This window comes from Glycine soja, chromosome 1 (assembly GCF_004193775.1).
Source record: "Glycine soja cultivar W05 chromosome 1, ASM419377v2, whole genome shotgun sequence".
Classification (NCBI taxonomy): Eukaryota; Viridiplantae; Streptophyta; class Magnoliopsida; order Fabales; family Fabaceae; genus Glycine; species Glycine soja.
The window spans coordinates 37,473,640-37,491,186 of record NC_041002.1 but is presented as its reverse complement, the minus strand read 5'-3'; the positions used below and the strand labels follow the sequence as shown (position 1 = coordinate 37,491,186).

The 17,547-nt window shown below is 33.7% G+C and overlaps 2 protein-coding genes across 3 annotated transcripts; both read left to right on the top strand.

The window, feature by feature from the left end:
- Positions 1-340: 340 nt before the first annotated feature.
- On the top strand, positions 341-7,946 carry LOC114415496. Of its 2 annotated transcripts, XM_028380219.1 has the most exons (5): positions 341-525; positions 1,774-1,861; positions 3,261-3,370; positions 3,462-3,516; positions 7,489-7,946. In XM_028380219.1, the coding sequence occupies exons 3-5, from the start codon at positions 3,276-3,278 to the stop codon at positions 7,618-7,620; spliced, it is 282 nt and encodes a 93-aa protein (XP_028236020.1). In that variant the 5' UTR covers positions 341-525; positions 1,774-1,861; positions 3,261-3,275; the 3' UTR covers positions 7,621-7,946. The 2 variants fall into 2 exon arrangements, with proteins under 2 accessions (XP_028236020.1, XP_028236013.1); XM_028380212.1 differs by lacking the exons at positions 341-525; positions 1,774-1,861 and having other exon boundaries at positions 2,911-3,370.
- Positions 7,947-10,067: 2,121 nt separating this feature from the next.
- Positions 10,068-10,784, top strand: LOC114370676. The gene has a single exon (XM_028328104.1). The coding sequence runs from the start codon at positions 10,068-10,070 to the stop codon at positions 10,782-10,784; it is 717 nt and encodes a 238-aa protein (XP_028183905.1).
- Positions 10,785-17,547: the final 6,763 nt, after the last annotated feature.

Genomic DNA, 17,547 nt, shown 5'->3' with positions numbered 1-17,547 from the left:
AGATCAATTTGTTGTGCATAACAACATATTACAAAAACTCTTTAGCAAAATAGTTGTTAGCTTTGTGAATTAAAAAATCAACCATTAAAAAAAAGTATCATTGACATTTTAATCTAGGACATTATTGGCTAGCATGATGCATCACATTGATTTGCCTTGTCTTCAATGTGGATTTCACCTCCACGAGATGGATTTGTCACACTGTTCTTTGCATAAACAGAAGTAGCTTAATAATTGAACTAAATTATTGATATATATAATTTTATGTACTAAATTAATCATTTTTATGACATAAAGCAATAAATTATCATCAAATGAAGACTACACCAAACTCTTTTCACTGTTATTCGATTTTTTTTTGTTACTGCCAGGGGATATTCTCGAGCAACTGAGAAATGGGAGTGCGAAATTCTAGGTTGTTTCTTCCCCGGTTCCTTCAGTTGCTGCTTCTCCTAACAATAACATAAGCTGGTTTGGAATTGAGAATCGTAGCACTCTCTTATTCGCTAGAATTGGCTCATCCTTGTGAGTTTTTCGTTTCCCTTTTGGTTTGTCTTTTCTTGTGCATCTGTAATGAGTTTTTTTTTTTCTTGGTTGAAATATTTTTTTAATATATTTACGTGACATTCATTTTCAATTCATTCCTTATGTGAAAAAAAAAAATCTTAATTTAGGCTAAAAAATATTTCTGAAACTTCGGTTTTTAACCGTGTCGGATGATGTCCTGTGATCCATATCCATGTAACTGACCTCATTTAGTGGGATAAGACTTTGTTGTTGTTATTGAAATTAGTTCCAAGTACTGTCATTTTTAATTTAATAATCCTCTCTGGATATTGTCATTGTAGTATAGTAGTTAATTGAACGTAGGAAATAAGGTGTGTATTTCAGTAAATAGTTTAATTAACACCGAGCGTCGGGATTGCATTAGTAGTGTCAAGTTTGAGTCCGAAATATACAGTTAAATATTTGGAGGGAGGGAGATTTTTGTTGTTCATAGGAATTTTACTGGGCATGAGTAAGATTGTCTCCTGTGGTACTTCTTGTCTTCATCAAAATTAATCTTTTTTTAGCAAGAACTTATATGACATGAGAGCTTATTTTGATAAGCTTCACTGTCAAGTTGATTGAAATTAGCTAAAAGGAAGCTTATGGAAAGGTCATAAGCCACTTTCTTAAGCCAAATAAACTTTGCATAAGTCCTTTCAATCTTCTTCTAAATTTTAAATGAGTGTGATATAGTAAGGACCAGAAATACTATAATTTTTAGTTCTGTGACAGTTCCTATACTCCACAATAACTCCTTGTTAATGTCATGGTGTTATAAAGGCAATTGGCAATATATGGTGAAAATGACATTGAAGATGATTATACACAAATCAAAAGCTTTTTCTGTATAGGAACCAAAGTGAAAATTAGTGTCATTAATAGGGGTAAAAATATTTTAAGTTTTAACTTATTATGATTATTATTGCTGGAAAAAAATGGTCTACTTATTTGTCTCAAAGCTTTAGTCAATAGTCACTGGAAATTTATATGTTAAAATTTCATGAATTTATCATTGTAAGGGGCTTTTAGAATAACAGATTTGGTTGATAGGGTTGAAAGGGAAATATAAAAACAAGATGTTTCTAAATTTTATATAGGTTCATTAATATTGTGTTTTCTTATTTTTTCTTGTAATTGTATCTTTATCAATAGCGGATCATATTTGAATTCTTTTCTCAATGCTTTAAAATTTTGATGAGTTTCCCCCTCTTTTTGTCTTCACAGTGGTGGACACTCTCCAGCACTGAAGAAACTTGAGCGTTTTTCAGTTCAGAAGGTTACAGGGGATGGGTGGTGTCTGTTTCGTTCATTGGTATCATCTTTGGTGCATTATGTTCTAATCACTTTTGTGGTTTCTTGTTAGTAATTTGTGGAATTCAATATGATATCTGCTCTGGCCATCAGGATGCAAAAGTTTGAAAGAATTTAGATAGTATTAACTGGATATTCATATTAAGTTTGAGGTTACTGGTGAAGGACTCTTGTTTTTGAAAGTTGAAACTTTCAAACTGGAATCTAATCCTTGTGGTCATGAATTTTCTAGCATTGATATTTTACTCTAGTGCAGCAATAATTTCTGTCTGTTATAAGTGTAGTGTGTGTATTGTAGTGCTGATAACATAATTGGCCTTGAGATACAGAAGGTTCTTTGGATGACACTAATTGATCTAGAGAAGTTGGATAGTGAATAATCAATAAGCCTGGATATTGTTTGCAAGATAATAATTCATGATTAGTTGTCTTGTCTTTTATGGAAGATCCCTTATTTTTTATTTATTTGTATGAGTTGTTATGTCAAATTCTTTTTCCATATAAATCTGTTAAATATAAATTGCCAAGTCCTTCACTAGTTTAAGTTTTTCATATTAATTTTAGTGGTATGTGGTAACGTTTGGTTCAATAACATTACGTAAAAGGAATGGCTTACAATAAGGGAACAGGTCTCAATCAACGTGAGGAGAGAGAAAATGCAAGTATGTTGATACATTGGCAATCATGTTATCAAAGTAGACTCTGAGTAGACAAACTCGAAGGAAACTCGGTCGAGTTTATCACCTAGTAAATGAGTCGGTAAATTAAAAAAATTAGACCAAAACGTAAGTCATTTTGAATTATTTTTTGTTTGTTTAGTACCTTTATTTAGTGTGTTGTTCTTAAATAAAAAAAAATTCTCACTTCTAATAACTTGAAACCCTTGTTCTCTAATAACATCAAACCTTCGATGGGAATGCTCTTCCACTACTATAACATTTGCAAGTTATTATCTAGTAGTGATGCATTTCTAAACTTGGTTATTTAAGTATTGTGAAATTTATGATTTACTATTTTGTTTTATTATACCGTTAAAATATTTAATTTGTATGTTATTTATAGATATTTTGTTATTATGAGTGGACTCTCATGAGTATATGAGTTGAGTCCAAGAGTCGAGTCTATAGAATTTTTACGAGTCTACGTAAATTCTCGAGTTTGATAATCTTGTTGGCAATAGGTCCGCGAATACCCTTACTTTTGTTTGTTTTGCTCTCTATTACAGAATTACATTATGTGACACAGCTTGGGTATGATAGTTTTGGCTGCTTCTGCTATTAACTGAGCTACTTGTCTTCCTACCATGTTGTTTCTTCCTTTTTCATGCCTTATAACCTTCTTTTCCTTTCTCGTTGTTTTTCTTTTCTTTTCAATGTTTTTCATTGCCCATGATAGCACAGATAGATGAATTAAGAATGGCAGTGAAAGAAGCTATATGTGAAAATGAAGGTGAACGTAAATTATATGAAGAAGCCCTCATTGCCATCACAGTTGATGAGCCTCTAAAACGGTATGTTTTGGAAACATTGACAGAAAATGAAGATCTTAAAATATATTGTTAGTTTGTATTAAATGTCATGATTAAGTGTGTTATATTGTAGTTACTGCCAACGGATTGTGCGACCTGATTTCTGGGGAGGAGAATCAGAGCTACTGGTTAGTGCTTCCTTTTACTTCCTAAATCTTGCTAGTTTTACTTAGTTATATCTTTTATCTTTTAAGGATAATACTTTTCATAGTTGGGTCTCTGGAGTATATATCACTTTAAGTTAAATTTTTCTTGGGGTTTTGTTTAACTTTTTGTGTAATTTCAATGTCATTTACATGTTTTCCTTTGTCACATTAATTTATAATTTATGTTAAGATTTGGTGAGTTCTGTTCTGTCAGATCTTGTATTGTGGATAATTTTATGTTTTCCACATGCATTCTAAAGATGACAATTGAATGAATTCAAATTGAAGTGGAAGTTAATAGACCCAGTGAGGAAATATTTCAGATATTGAAGTGTATTGTATATTGTTCTGGCATGTATAAGTCAACGACTTTTGCACACAAGGTTAATAGTTTCACCTTGAATGTGATTACAGCTGGAGCTTCAAGGTTAATCAGGGATTGGAACCCATAAAACTTTTATATCATCAGAGAATGGGAAAATAGTATTTTATCTTATGCATTGCACGTGATAAATATTTTTTTTATATAATTAAATTTCATAGTAAATAAATATGTTTGAATATATAAATTATATTATAATTAAAATTCATAATAAATAAATATCTTTGAATATGTAAATTATATTTTATATTTACAATGAACAATTTAAATTGTGATATAAAGTTATTTTTAACTATTTACAAAATTTTTAAAAAAAACTATTGAAATTGAATTTAGAGAAAGAGATAAAAGAGGTTAAGTTGAAAGGGATAGGTGGTTGAGAAGATCAAGTGTACAAATAAGAGGGTAGTTTGAGATGATTGAATGAAATTTTTAGGCTAGTTGGGGGTAGAGTGTGAAATGCATATCCAAGGGAGAGAAAAGAGAGACAATTGAGAATGTCTAATTAGATAATGGAGACTGAAAGTCTCATTCTCCTAGTCATATATTCTAATTTATGATATAAAAGCAGATTAATTCAACCTTCTATTTTTCGCTTCTTACACAAAATCCACTTTGTTCTCATGACCTGCACAAAACCCTTCATTTTTAAAAATATGTTATACTTAAGTCCAATTTTTAATGATGTACTTAATCGAACTGTTAGCCAATGGTCAACAGTTATTTTATGTCAAATTGACAAAAACACTTAAATACCCATATTTCAATTTTTAACTCATCACACAAAACCCCTTATAAATAAATTCATCTCAATCTAATTGCTATTATTACATTGACACAAAGTTCATGACATGTGATTGTGTATATTTCATTCAATTAGAAGTGAGTTGTCTAATATCATGGGGTTTGATTACATCCTGGGGTTGTGATCAATGTCCTATTATTGTTTAGCTTTAATTTTGCAACTAAAGCACTAAGTCTGAGCCTGTACTGAATGTTGTTTGAAATTATGATTTTGAGCAAGCCTATTCATTCCAAGTAGGGATTCATGTTTTTTTCAATTTGGTTTCCTTCATCTTGGAAAAATATGCAATTCCTTTCCATATTAATCCATGCATATTCAATCAAAACATTCAAACTCCCATATCCCCAAAACATTTAAATCCCCATTCCTGTTGTTGTTTATAATCCTTGCTTCACCTATCAGAAAGAAGATAAATGAAAAAGAAAATCTCTTTTTTCAAAATGAGATCCCAATAACCCCAAAACTGGAGCCATCAGTGGCATATTCAATGAAAAAAAATAAAGGGACAGCACTAGTGAGGACTGAGGTGAGTGGTGCTGCTGAATTTGGAGGGATGAGTCTGCTGCGTGCAGGGGAAGGAAATGCATGCACGAAGAGGGAAAGAAGAAAACATGTTTAGTCTTCAATTAACAAAATGATATTGCTGGTTTTTTATACAAACAACTTTTTTGAAAATAATGAAAAAAAAATTCTTATACAATATTCTTAACAGAGTTAAGTTAGTTAGGGTTTTGAGTAGGTTTTGAAAATAGTGGTTTTTGTGTCAGAAATGCAAAATAGAGGGAAGGTTAAAGTAATTTACTCTAAATTTTAATATCATATTTGATATTTAACCATTGAGCATAAATGATATTATGTTACTTATTTAGTTGGAGTTTCTGAGAACAACACCCGTTGGAACCTTTCATCATCACTTCTTTGGAGGAGTTGGACATACTTTTTCATTGGCTTTAGGTTAAATGTTTCCACAGATACTGACGAATGACAATATTGTGGCTGGTACTGTCAAAGTTATGTAAGCAGCCAATCATTGTGTACATACCAGAGCATGAGTTATACCTTAAACAATTCTTACTGGGTTGGCATTTATCTATTTTACTTGGGAAGGAAGAATTTGTAGTTAGTGTGCTCATGTCTTTCCTCTGATTATAGTCAAACTGTACTTGCTACAAGGCAGGTCAATTTTTTTTAATGAAATATTATGTGTATGTAAAAGAGTTCTAACAGATCATAGTAGAAGATAGTTTGAGAGAACAAACTTTAGAAAGAAGTGAAAATGATTATTTACCACTCAACTTTGAGTTACAACTCAGTATTTATAGGCTTAGATAGTTAGTTATAACTAACTAACTCAGAACATAAAACTAATTCCTAACTAACTGATTTAACTGAGAGTGCAGTTGAATACTGCAACTCTCTATACATTACTCTAATAGTATGAAAAATATATCTACAGATAGATAAAGGTGCTCATAACTTAGTTGTTGGTAAAATTTAATGTTTGGGGTTGATTGGCCATAAATCTTGTATTTTGGAAATAAAATGCAGAGAGGTGATTTAGAATATTAGTGCATTTGTAATGATAGGCTGTCTAGTGTCTAAGAGTAAAAGATTCTACCATTATAGCAAGTGATTTTCTGCTTAATGCTCAATGTGGTATTGTGTGGAGTCCTGTTCTACGCATATAATAAATATTAGTTGGAAGTGCATAATTTATTTGAAGATGACTAGATAAGATGCTACTTATAGGATATGTAAAAGAGATTGAGAAGTGCAAGTATGTGTTTAACTAACATTGGATGGACATAAACATTGTTTGACCTATGGAAATAAAAGGCAGGATTGCAGTTTCCTTAGGCTGGATTTGGCCTTGAGTAGAAAGACTTCTAGGCTTATTGATTATAAGATCTGAGATTTTGGAAGTCAAAGCTTAAAAGGATGTTTTAAACAGACATGACAGCTGAACAATTGAGGCAGCAGCAAAATTTAACTGTTATGTAGCTCTCTAGGTTTTGTGAAGCTAAAGCAAGAGTTATTAATTAGAGTTATGAAAAAACAAAAGGAAAGAGTTCGAAGAGCAGATATATGCCTTTGAACAACCCCCATTGGCACAAATGTGATGAGTAAAATAGAATGGGAAACAGAGGGAGAAGGTGAGCAATAAGGAAACTTGAGCCTTTAGGCACTCAATTGCCTCTGACTTTTATGTCCACAACTAGAGTAAATTGGAAACTAAATGTGAAAATGTTGGCAAAAGACTGATACTGTCAGACATGGATCCCTTCATAGGATAGCACTGGAGCAAAGTGAGCATTTTGAATCTCATAACGTAGGACATTATTATAGCTCACTGTTTGACCAATATGTTTTTATTGGGCAATTATAGCCTGGCCTTGTGCTTCCAAAAGAGGCTAAAATTTATAAAAAATAGTCCATGGTTTCTAATCTGTAGCTGTGAAGATGCTTTTATATTCTAACCATACTGATAAAGGGTTTCCACTGATCAGACTTTGACTTGATTGATCCTTCTAATGGCCAGTTTGATTTTCGAATAGGGGATCCTAATCATTTTTATTGTATTTATTATTTCATTCAGTAAACTCACAGAATTTGCTTGATATTAAGCCGTGTTATGATTGTATTCTTGTACCTACTTTATAAAGCTTTGTACTAGCTCATATTTGAGTATATCCTTTGATCTATGGGTTATAAGGTTGTATAACTTATCCACTAAAATTTCCTGCTGTCTCCTGTAAACCACATGCAGCATTTAGGCGGTGGTTTTGGATCTGGTTTTATTCCCATTGCAGATTATGGAAGTGAGTTTAGAAAGGGTTCTAGCCGAAAAGCTGTGAGGCTATTGTACAGCGGTAAGAACCATTATGATCTTCTACTATGAGGAACCATATCAACGAAGGAAAAAGAAGAAAAAGAGTGGGAGATTCAAATGCCATTTTGTAGCGATTGTGTTATGTTAGAACCCACATATTTTATCAAGGGATTTAGCTTAGTTGGATGAGCTGTGAATTATTGTAAACCACATTATCTTCGATTCCCGTGGATTAAAAAAAGATTCCAGATATTTTTTTTCTTTTCTTTTTGTTTTACCCTTTTGGTTAGAATCCACCGTGAATCCCTTGTTTTTGGTACTTAAACGAAGTATGTCAAAAACAATTTGAGGTTTTCTTTGAATAGGAAGCAATATAGTGGCTGTTCTGTTTTCTAGTGAATGCCTTTTTAAGTTTTGTTAATTCAATATAAAAAATGTTATTTTGATGGTGGAGGTTTTATTATTTATTTATTTAACTTGCGTGATATTCTTGAGTTACTTAGGATTAGACTATTGGAGAGTCAATGCTTTTTTTTTATCTCTTCTTCAAAAAGTCATAATCTTAAGTATCAGCGAGAAAAGAATGAAGCCTATGAAATGTCGAATACCCTAGATAAAAGAGTGGTGTGATGTATTATTGTTAGGAATTAGAGTATAAGGAAACAATGAGATAAAGACAGTGAGATAGTGCAAGGATAACAGAGATAGAGAGACCACGAGAGGTATCATGGCTAAAGGGCATAGACCCGACCATAGAAGTGATAGACTCAAACAGAGGCCTTAGTAAGGGTAAAGATAGAGTTAGACGGCAGATTGTTGGAGAGAAGAGTCTAGATCATCCGTAGAGTTCTTAAAGCATTCATTGAGATACTGTTAGCCCATATTTTTTATGAGCTAAAAATATGCTCTAAATACGAATTTTGCCAGATTATGCTCGAATCGAAAAGAAAGAAGAGTCTATTGAAATGGATTCACAGGTTCAAGGAAGTATTTACGAAGTATAAGGCTAAGACAAGAAAGAGGGCTTCGAACCATTGGGCGAATCGAGCTGGCATATGGTCGAATCGAAGTCAAGGCAGCAAGATTTCTGGACTTAGCGCACTTTCTGACAAAACTTCACAAAATCAGTTCGACTTCGAGCAATATGGATAACCGTTCTAAGGAGCAGTTATGTGCATGCAAGGTGTACGTAGCAGGACACTTGGCATTAGGATAGTGTTCGACCGTTAGGGCAGTTTTATTTTCGAATGTCTATATATAGTAGTTTGTTAGTCAGATTTCAGGGTCGCAAATCATTTCTACAAATCCTTATATACTCAAAGTACCCAGCGCAGAGAGAAACGAGTACGCAAGGAGAATGTATGTTTGTGAACCATTTTAAGTTCCTGTAAACTTTACATTTCGAATACAATGCATTTTTCGTTTCACTTTAGAATTCCTATCTTTTAAATGGTTCATTCGATCGAATGAACTCGTTGATCCTTTAAATTCTGCAATTTACCTTTCCCTTATCAGTTTAATTCCAGCATTTTGATTCTTCCAATGAACTCGTTGCAATGATGAACATTCAAAGCTTTACATTTAAATGCAAACACACAAATGACATGCTCCTGAGATTCACTAGTTGGTCTCGCAAGCAATTAACTTAGACTAGCGGTTGTTTACGAAATTCCAGCGTAAACAAATTGGCACGCCCAGTGGGACCGGTCAATTGTGTGTTTCTGCTTTAAATTATTATTAAAGTTTTATTTAGTGCAGTTGGTTCATTGCATTCTTAATTGTTTTGATCTTGTATGCATTTAAGAAGTGGGAAATCTGTTCCACACTTAACAGAATTTAAAACTCGTACAAGGATGGCTAGACCACCCCCAAGTAATCGAAACAATGACCTTCCAAATATGGAGGGGCAACCAACGCAGACATCTGTCAGTAATGCCAATATAAATTCTGGCATAGGAGCAATTCCTGAACAAACTGTTGGCACGATAAGTTCGACCGCTTCGACGGTTATGAATCAGACAGGGGTAACTTCTCCCATGACCAACATGACGTTGGCAAGTTCGACCACGTCAGCGTCTGCTTTTGCCCCATGGAATAACCCTAGTTTAGGGAATCCCAGTGGAAGTCCCTTTCGACCGCTTCAAAACCCTCTATATGGCATGCCTACATCTTTGATGGCAGGGTTGCAAAACTCTCAACCAAATATAGAGAATCTTAATATGTCCTCTCCATCAGGGTCTGTAGCGGGTAATCAAGGTAGGGTAATTCCTCAACATTTAACCAATACATCCGTTTTGTCACTCAGACAGCAAATGGATGAAAGTAACCATGATATGGTTAACATGTTAACACAACAAATAGGAACTGTCATTAACCCCTTAATTCAAAATACAAATGATAGTTACCAAATGTTAACGAATCAAATAAGTCGAATTGCTGACTTTTTTGGGGCACCACCTATACAGCAACCACCAATTCGACAGATCCAAATACAGGCGCCTGTCCAAGAGATATAGATGCCTAACAATCCAGGGATGCAAATGGCTCAAGCACCACAACCAGTGGCACGCATAGAGCCACCAGCCCAACAGGTCGAACCAAACCCTGGTATAGTATTGGTAAATAGAAACCAAAATGCTGATGAAGTAATAGGGAATATTCAACAAAACCGTTTCGATAGGCAGAATAACCTGGCCCAAATGGTCGAAACAATTTTAGTACAAAATGGTTTGAACTTGGGCTTACACAGGCCGAATTTTGTGTCTCCATTATCTGAGTATGTGTTACAGACAGAATTACCAAGGGGTGTGAAAATCCCTAAGTTTACTAAGTTTGCAGGAGAGACAAATGAGTCTACTGTCGAACATATTGCTAGATATTTGGTCGAGGCAGGGGATTTGGCTAATAATGAAAATTTAAGAATGAAATATTTCCCTAATTCCTTAACTAAAAATGCTTTCACATGGTTTACAACTCTTCCTCCTCATTCTATACATAATTGGAACCAATTGGAGAGGATTTTCCATGAGCAATTCTATATGGGACAGTCTAAGATAAGCCTTAAAGAGTTAGCCAGCGTTCGACGTAAGGCACCTGAATCAATTGATGATTATTTGAACAGATTCAGACTCTTAAAGGCAAGGTGTTTCACCCAAGTCCCTGAACATGAATTAGTCGAAATGGCTGCTGGTGGCCTAGACTTAGTTATTAATTTGGTCTCCAAATTATTTTAAAGATTTAATTTGGTCCTCAAGTTTTTTTAAAATGCATTAATTTGGTCATTTCCGTCCAATTAAATTGACGTTGTTAGGATTGTAAATTCCTACATTTTTTGTTAGTGATTATTTTTAACCACCACTATATTTTTTACCACTCTTCACCACCTCTTTTTCCTCATTGTGATGATGGCAGCAACGCTCCCTCTTCTAGCCATCAAGCAAGACCGTCGTGCACTAGTTTCCATTGTTGATGCATGGCAAATGGAAGCCACTGTCGACGCAATCCGCCATCGAAAACAAAGAGAGAGAAACCATATTCAGATCGGGATATGGAAACATTTGGGTCTAACTATGTGCTCCATCTCGGTGGTGAACCTTGCTAGGAATAGTGCCTCATCGAACCTATTGGTGAAGGTGAAGTCAAACGTGCCATCGAATTTGTGTGGGTTGTGCGGCGGACAAGAGAGCAGGGATTGGAGGATCTCGACGTTGATGATGTTGTGAAGACAGAGGCAACGGAAAGTCACGACCTCGTGGTCGGTGCCAGCTAAGGCGCATATGACAGAGAGTGGTTAGAGGTGCGAAGGAAGAAGAGGTCACACAAGAGGAGGGAAAAAGTGAGGTCCATAGGCGTGTGGACTAGAGGTGCTCTCCACCTAATCTTTTTTTTAAAATAATAATAAATATAGTGGCGGTTAAAAATCATCACTATTCATATACAAAAACTATTGGAATTTGCAATCCTAATAGGGTCAATTTAATTGGATGGAAAGGACCAAATTAGTTCATTTTAAAAAAAAAACTTGAAGACCAAATTGATTTAAAAAAAAAAAACTTGGAACCAAATTGAATCTTTTAAAATAATTTGAGACCAAATTGATAATTAAGTCCCTTAATTTTCACATTTTAGAAAAAATAAGCATAGCTACAGTAATAGCTCTTAAGGAGTGTTACAAAACCTGTCTAGGCTTCCACAATAAAATGTTTGATTACAACAAATCAACTTACAAAATGAGGATATGAGCAATTAAGCACAAAATACACTGACTTTGCAAAGCAAAGGTTATGAATCTTTAATAAAGGCTTGAGAGATTTTAAAAGTTTAAGGTTTGGAGTTTTTTTTTGTGTGTGTGTGGAAACAACTAATTGTAAATATCATAAAGACAAAATAAGTTACAAAAAAGAGGATATAGGTACTAGTGGTACTAATCCATGTCACAACAATTGCTCAGCAAGCCACAATTTAAGCCCACTCTTATATCCTTTCTCCCCATACAAAAGTTTGAGTCAACATACCCCCCTATGTAACCAAAGAAAACCTTCAATCCCAAAAACAAACCACCCATGTACATATCCAACCCTTATCCTATTGGTCCCATGATGTTCACCTGACGTACAAGGTTTGGTGTATTCATTCTACTTCTTCAATCTTCAAGTCTTCTTTATATAGCTCTGGAGATATATTTGTTGATAGAGAGAGCTTCATCTTCATATTTTTGTTTTGAGAATCCACAAATGCATGGGAACATATTCATGTTTCTCCTTTGTATGTGTCTTCATCAAAGTAAAGAGAGACAAAACAATTGTCTAGTTTATCATAAAAAAGTGTTTGTATATCTATAGTTAACCAGGACCTTCACATTGTAGTGATTGACTGGTCTAAATTCCCTTATAGAGGTGGGATTATCTTTTTTAGGAAATATGACCATTAAAGTTTCAACCAACCTTATGTCAAATCCCTTATTTCAAAAGCCTTCTTTACTAAGCACCAAACATCATCACCAACATTGGCCCATTACATCTTAAAGAAGATGGGTTGAAAACCATCTAGACTTAGGATTTCATACTTTTGAATGCCTTGAAAACCTCCTCTTTTCTCACCATTTTAACAAGAGCTAGTTTGTCTTCCTTTGATAGCTTGTTGGGGTTGGTGTATATAGATTGGAGAATTTCCATAACTTTTTTTTATACTCAAGATAGATCATTGAAGTACCTTACACCTTTCTCCCTACGTATGTCCTCATTTGTACACCTAATTCCCAAGGGCAAGAAGAGTCAATGCATTTTCTTATGCTTCCTCCAAATCACGGTTTAATCATGGAAAATGATGTATTTATGCTTCCTAGAAGAATTCATTTAGCCCTAGATTGTTGAAACCACAATGCCTCTTCTCGAAAAAGGATATGTTTATACTTTCTTAATAGGTTTTGTTGAGTATATAGAAAACTTACAGAGTCAATATTCTCCACAACTTTCTAGATACCTCACAAACAAGCTTTAATAGTCCTTTTCTTGACATAAATATTGTGAAAGATAGTTTTATCAAAGACTATTGAATCCTCCATGACATTAAGAATGGATTGAACAACATCATATGGACTTTTCTTCCAAGCATCATGGGCCATGGTAGATTAGTTGATATGATCACATTAAGTTTTCCTATAAATAGAAAGGTCACCTTCTCTATAGGTAGGTTAATCTACAACACAATAGTAAGTGATTATGGTTGGAGTGGTGTCATACTAAGGGCTCAACATTTGCTTAATTGAAGTGCACATGACAAGAATGATTTCTCATCCCTCTATCGATCAACCTAGAAATCAAAGTACCTCTACAATCTCTTTGCTATGTGGAATAACTCCCAAAGTAATTCAGGTCTAACATGTTACAAACATTTATAGTTGTTGCAAACTTGTTGGCCCTCAAGGTAGAGAAAACACCTCCTTGTTTTTCAAAATCCAAAATGATCTAATTAAAGTCACCTATCAATAACCATGGATTAGAAATTGGTTGATACAAGCTCCCTATATACTCCTAGATTTGACAACGGGAGGAGTATATCAAACTTGCATAAACTTTGTACACATTCGTTATTAGTTACCCTTGGCAACTAAGATAAATACATATTCAGGCAACAATTCCAACAAACCAATGGTAAAATTATTAACAGTATTCTGTAGTCCCCTAATATCACTTGCATACCTATAACCCTCCTTTAACCTAATAACCTTAAATCTTGTTTTATCCCATAAATTTTTGGTTTTAGCAAATTGGGTATGGATTCCATACAAAAAAAGGTCTGACTTATGTTTCATGATAATGTTGTTCTAGTACATATGACTCTTCTTATTTGCCTAGCCATAAACATTATAAGAGAAAATTTCAAAATAATTAAAAAGTTATCATGATACATAATGGAAATGAGGGACCAAGACACTTGAGTCATTAATACCATGTCCTCCTCATCCTTTAACTCGTCCATGTCGATGACCACATAATTTGATCGAAGAACTCTTTTCACTCCTATAAGGTTAGACAAGTTGTCCTATTCTAGCAACAAAAACCTATTTGCTAATAATTCTTGGACATTCATTGTTGTTTGAGTGCCAAATAAATGTGTCCTAATATCATTGTTTTTTTGCCACAATAGTTAGTAGTGTTGTAATGTTAGTAGAGTCCTTTAGAATCATGATTATATGAGCAAAATGGACCCCATTATTACGAGTGTTCCCCGTAGGCACATTGATTTGCAAGGAAATAAACTTAACTCTCTTACCAACTTTTATATAATTGCGAAATCTTTTATTTCTTGTCGTCATCTTTCCTTGATCATGGGCTTCCTTTTTAGCATTAATTGAGACATTATTCACGATAATTGTCATAGCTTTCTTTATTGTCTCTTGATTTGTATTAAAATTAATATGTTATTCTTTGAATCAACTCCCTTTGACTGACTCTCCACACTATTAATCATTAATTACAAAATTTGCAAGTTGGTGGGATTTATTTTCTCTTTTATGATGAGTTACCACCCACCAATTCCATAAAGGTCATGATTACCTTAATTGGTTGTTGTCATGTGATCAATGTTGGGGTTTATAGGTTGACTTTGGGATTTCAATGTCATTGTATTTTGTTTAGTTGCTTAAGGAGTTTTGGTAATGTATTTCCTTCAATGGATGCATAACTTTTGTTGTAAGGCCATAAAGATCACATCGTTTACAAATGAGATGCAATCCTTCAAATTCTACGTGAAATAAGTGATTTTGAACCATTTCCTACCCACAATAGGTTGATCTAAAATTATTTCCACAAAATACTTTGTCAAATTTCCCACTATTTTTGTTAGAATCAAGATGACACTTTCATTGCAATATTCCATACCCAAACTTGGAAAGTGAATCCAAACCAAGGTGTTATCAATATGAATATAAGACGAAATAAAATTCGATAATGAAGACCTCATTGCCAGATAGTGATTAAAACATCATCCAAGGACCACCCTCAATGGCCTTAACTGTAATAATTTCTGGTCCTAACATTTTGAAAACACTTGTCAGTTTTGGAAGCCAAATTGAATGGCTGTTAATGGGTGGTAATGACCACTAATGAATTGTAACAGTCAATAATGAGTGGTAATGACTACTAAATACATTCTTGATGGTAGAATGTCTATATATAGCACATGAATTGAGCTCATCCCTTTTCGAAATCAGTTTGATACACCATCTAGAGAAAGAAAGAAAGAGAGCTTGGAAGAACCAAAAATAAAAAATTCTTCATGGCAATGGCTGGAGGTATGATTTTATTTTATTTTCCACATTTTGTTAATAACCTATGTTTCTTTTGTAGTTTGTAACATCACAGGTTAAAAGGTTTAGTCTAACATTTGGTATCAGAGCCACAGTTGCCTCTGCCTTGTCCATTTTTGGTTTTCGGTATTTTTTCGATTTGATTTCGTTTATGGTATGAAGGGCCTTGTTTCTTAAAATAAGATTAGAAATCTATTTTTTTTATTTCCTTAATTTTGGCTTTTGAATCATGTAAAATGGTGTCCAAATGACTTAAAATCGACTGGGTCTGCATATGGGTCGGGTTTGACCCGCTAGAGGTTGAAGATGATGAATAGTGTTTTTAAAAAAAAACGAACAAAAAATCCTACGTTTTGTGCTAGCTGGGTGTCAAACCCTTGACTCCGAGAAGACTGTAGTATGTGCAGACCACTAAACTAGTAAAGCTTTTCTAATATGTAATCATTTTTCATATCTTATATACTCATTTTGCTTTACAATTTTTGGAATTTTGATTTATTTTATGCATGAATATATTCTGGAAAATTTTATTCTATGCATATATATATGAAATCAAATGCATAATATTATGTTTCAATTATAAAATTATATGAGAATCTTATTCATAATTATATTGTATCTTGATTTTGAAATGCAAAATACCATTTATTCTCATATAATAAAGTTTTATGTCTAAGTGATCTTTATAATTTTGATTAATTATGGATTAGCCACATCATCTATATTTGATTAAAATTATATATTAAGTTGGTTAAAGATCATATAAGGAATTAGACATAATATTATAATTAATTATACTTATATGATGAATTTTATCCCACAAGAATTTTTTATTATATCTGTATAATTAATTGGGATAAAATAACGTTTTATTTTTCATGATTTACCCACAGGCATCATGATGTATGTATAATTTGTCGATTTTATCATAAAGTAAATATTTACGATAGAAATTAAATTATTTTCATGTTGTACCCATAAAACATGAATTTGAGCAAGTAATTTGATTATTCTATCATAAGGTTTAATTGTTTATTATTAAATTAAAAATTTAGCCCACATGCAATTTTTATGTCACAAGATTCAATTTTATGGTATGTTTACATTGGTAAAAGATACAATTAAGATTAGTATGCCTCAAATTTTGACATAAGCCTTTGAATTTTGCAGCTTCTCAAACTATTAGTTTTTCTGATATTCAATGTGATGTTCCCGAACTCAAAGGAGATAACTATAAGATATGGAAGGAGAGAATTCTTCTACAATTGGGGTGGATGGACATAGACTATGTTATAAGGAAAGACGAACCACTTGTAATCACTGATGAAAGTAGCCTAACTGACGTTGCGCTATATGAGCGGTGGGAGCGATCCAACCGACTTTGTGTGATGTTCATTAAGACCAAAATCTCGGCTGGGATACGTGGTTCTGTTGACCAGTATGAAAAGGTCCGAGACTTGCTTAAGTCCATTGATGACCAGTTCATCACTTCAGATAAGAATTTAGCAAGCACCTTGATCATGAAGTTCTTTTCTCTTCGGCTCACCAATGTGAAAGGTGTGTGTGAGTACATCATGAAAATGCGAGATATTTCAGCTCAACTTAAGAAACTGGAGGTTGATATGTCTGAGTCCTTCCTAGTGCATTTCATTTTGAACACCCTTCCGCATGAATATGGGCCATTTAAGATATCCTACAACACACATAAAGATAAATGGTCTATCAATGAATTAATGACCATGTGTGTTCAGGAAGAAGAAAGGCTTGTAATGGAAATGGGTGAGAGTGCATTGCTGACTACTGCTTATGGGAAGAACAAAGCAATTAAGTCTCAAGCTAATCAGAAGGGGAATGGTAAAATACCACCTCAAGCTGATATTAAGAAGGTGACAAAGTGTTTCTTTTGCAAGAAGAAGGGACACATGAAGAAGAATTGCCCCGGGTTCTAGAAATGGCTTTAGAAGAAAGGTAAATCAATCTCATTAGTATGTTATGAATCAAATATGGTTAGTGTTAATATTAACACCTGGTGGATTGATTCTGGATCTACTATTCATATTGCAAATTCTTTACAGGGTATGCAAAACCTAAGGAAACCAGTGGGAAGTGAGCAAAGCATTTTATCAGGCAATAAGCTAGGCTCACATGTGGAGGCCATTGGAACTTGCATTTTGACTTTAAGTAGT

What these genes read in the sequence shown, in the direction of transcription:
- LOC114415496 (XM_028380212.1), top strand. Translation starts at nt 3,249, where the DNA reads ATGATAGCACAGATAGATGAATTAAGAATGGCAGTGAAAGAAGCTATA. An exon ending in GTTGATGAGCCTCTAAAACG is followed by an intron (nt 3,371 to 3,461) that starts GTATGTTTTGGA and finishes GTTATATTGTAG; the next exon opens with TTACTGCCAACGGATTGTGC. An exon ending in GAGGAGAATCAGAGCTACTG is followed by an intron (nt 3,517 to 7,488) that starts GTTAGTGCTTCC and finishes AACCACATGCAG; the next exon opens with CATTTAGGCGGTGGTTTTGG.
- LOC114370676 (XM_028328104.1), top strand. Translation starts at nt 10,068, where the DNA reads ATGCCTAACAATCCAGGGATGCAAATGGCTCAAGCACCACAACCAGTG.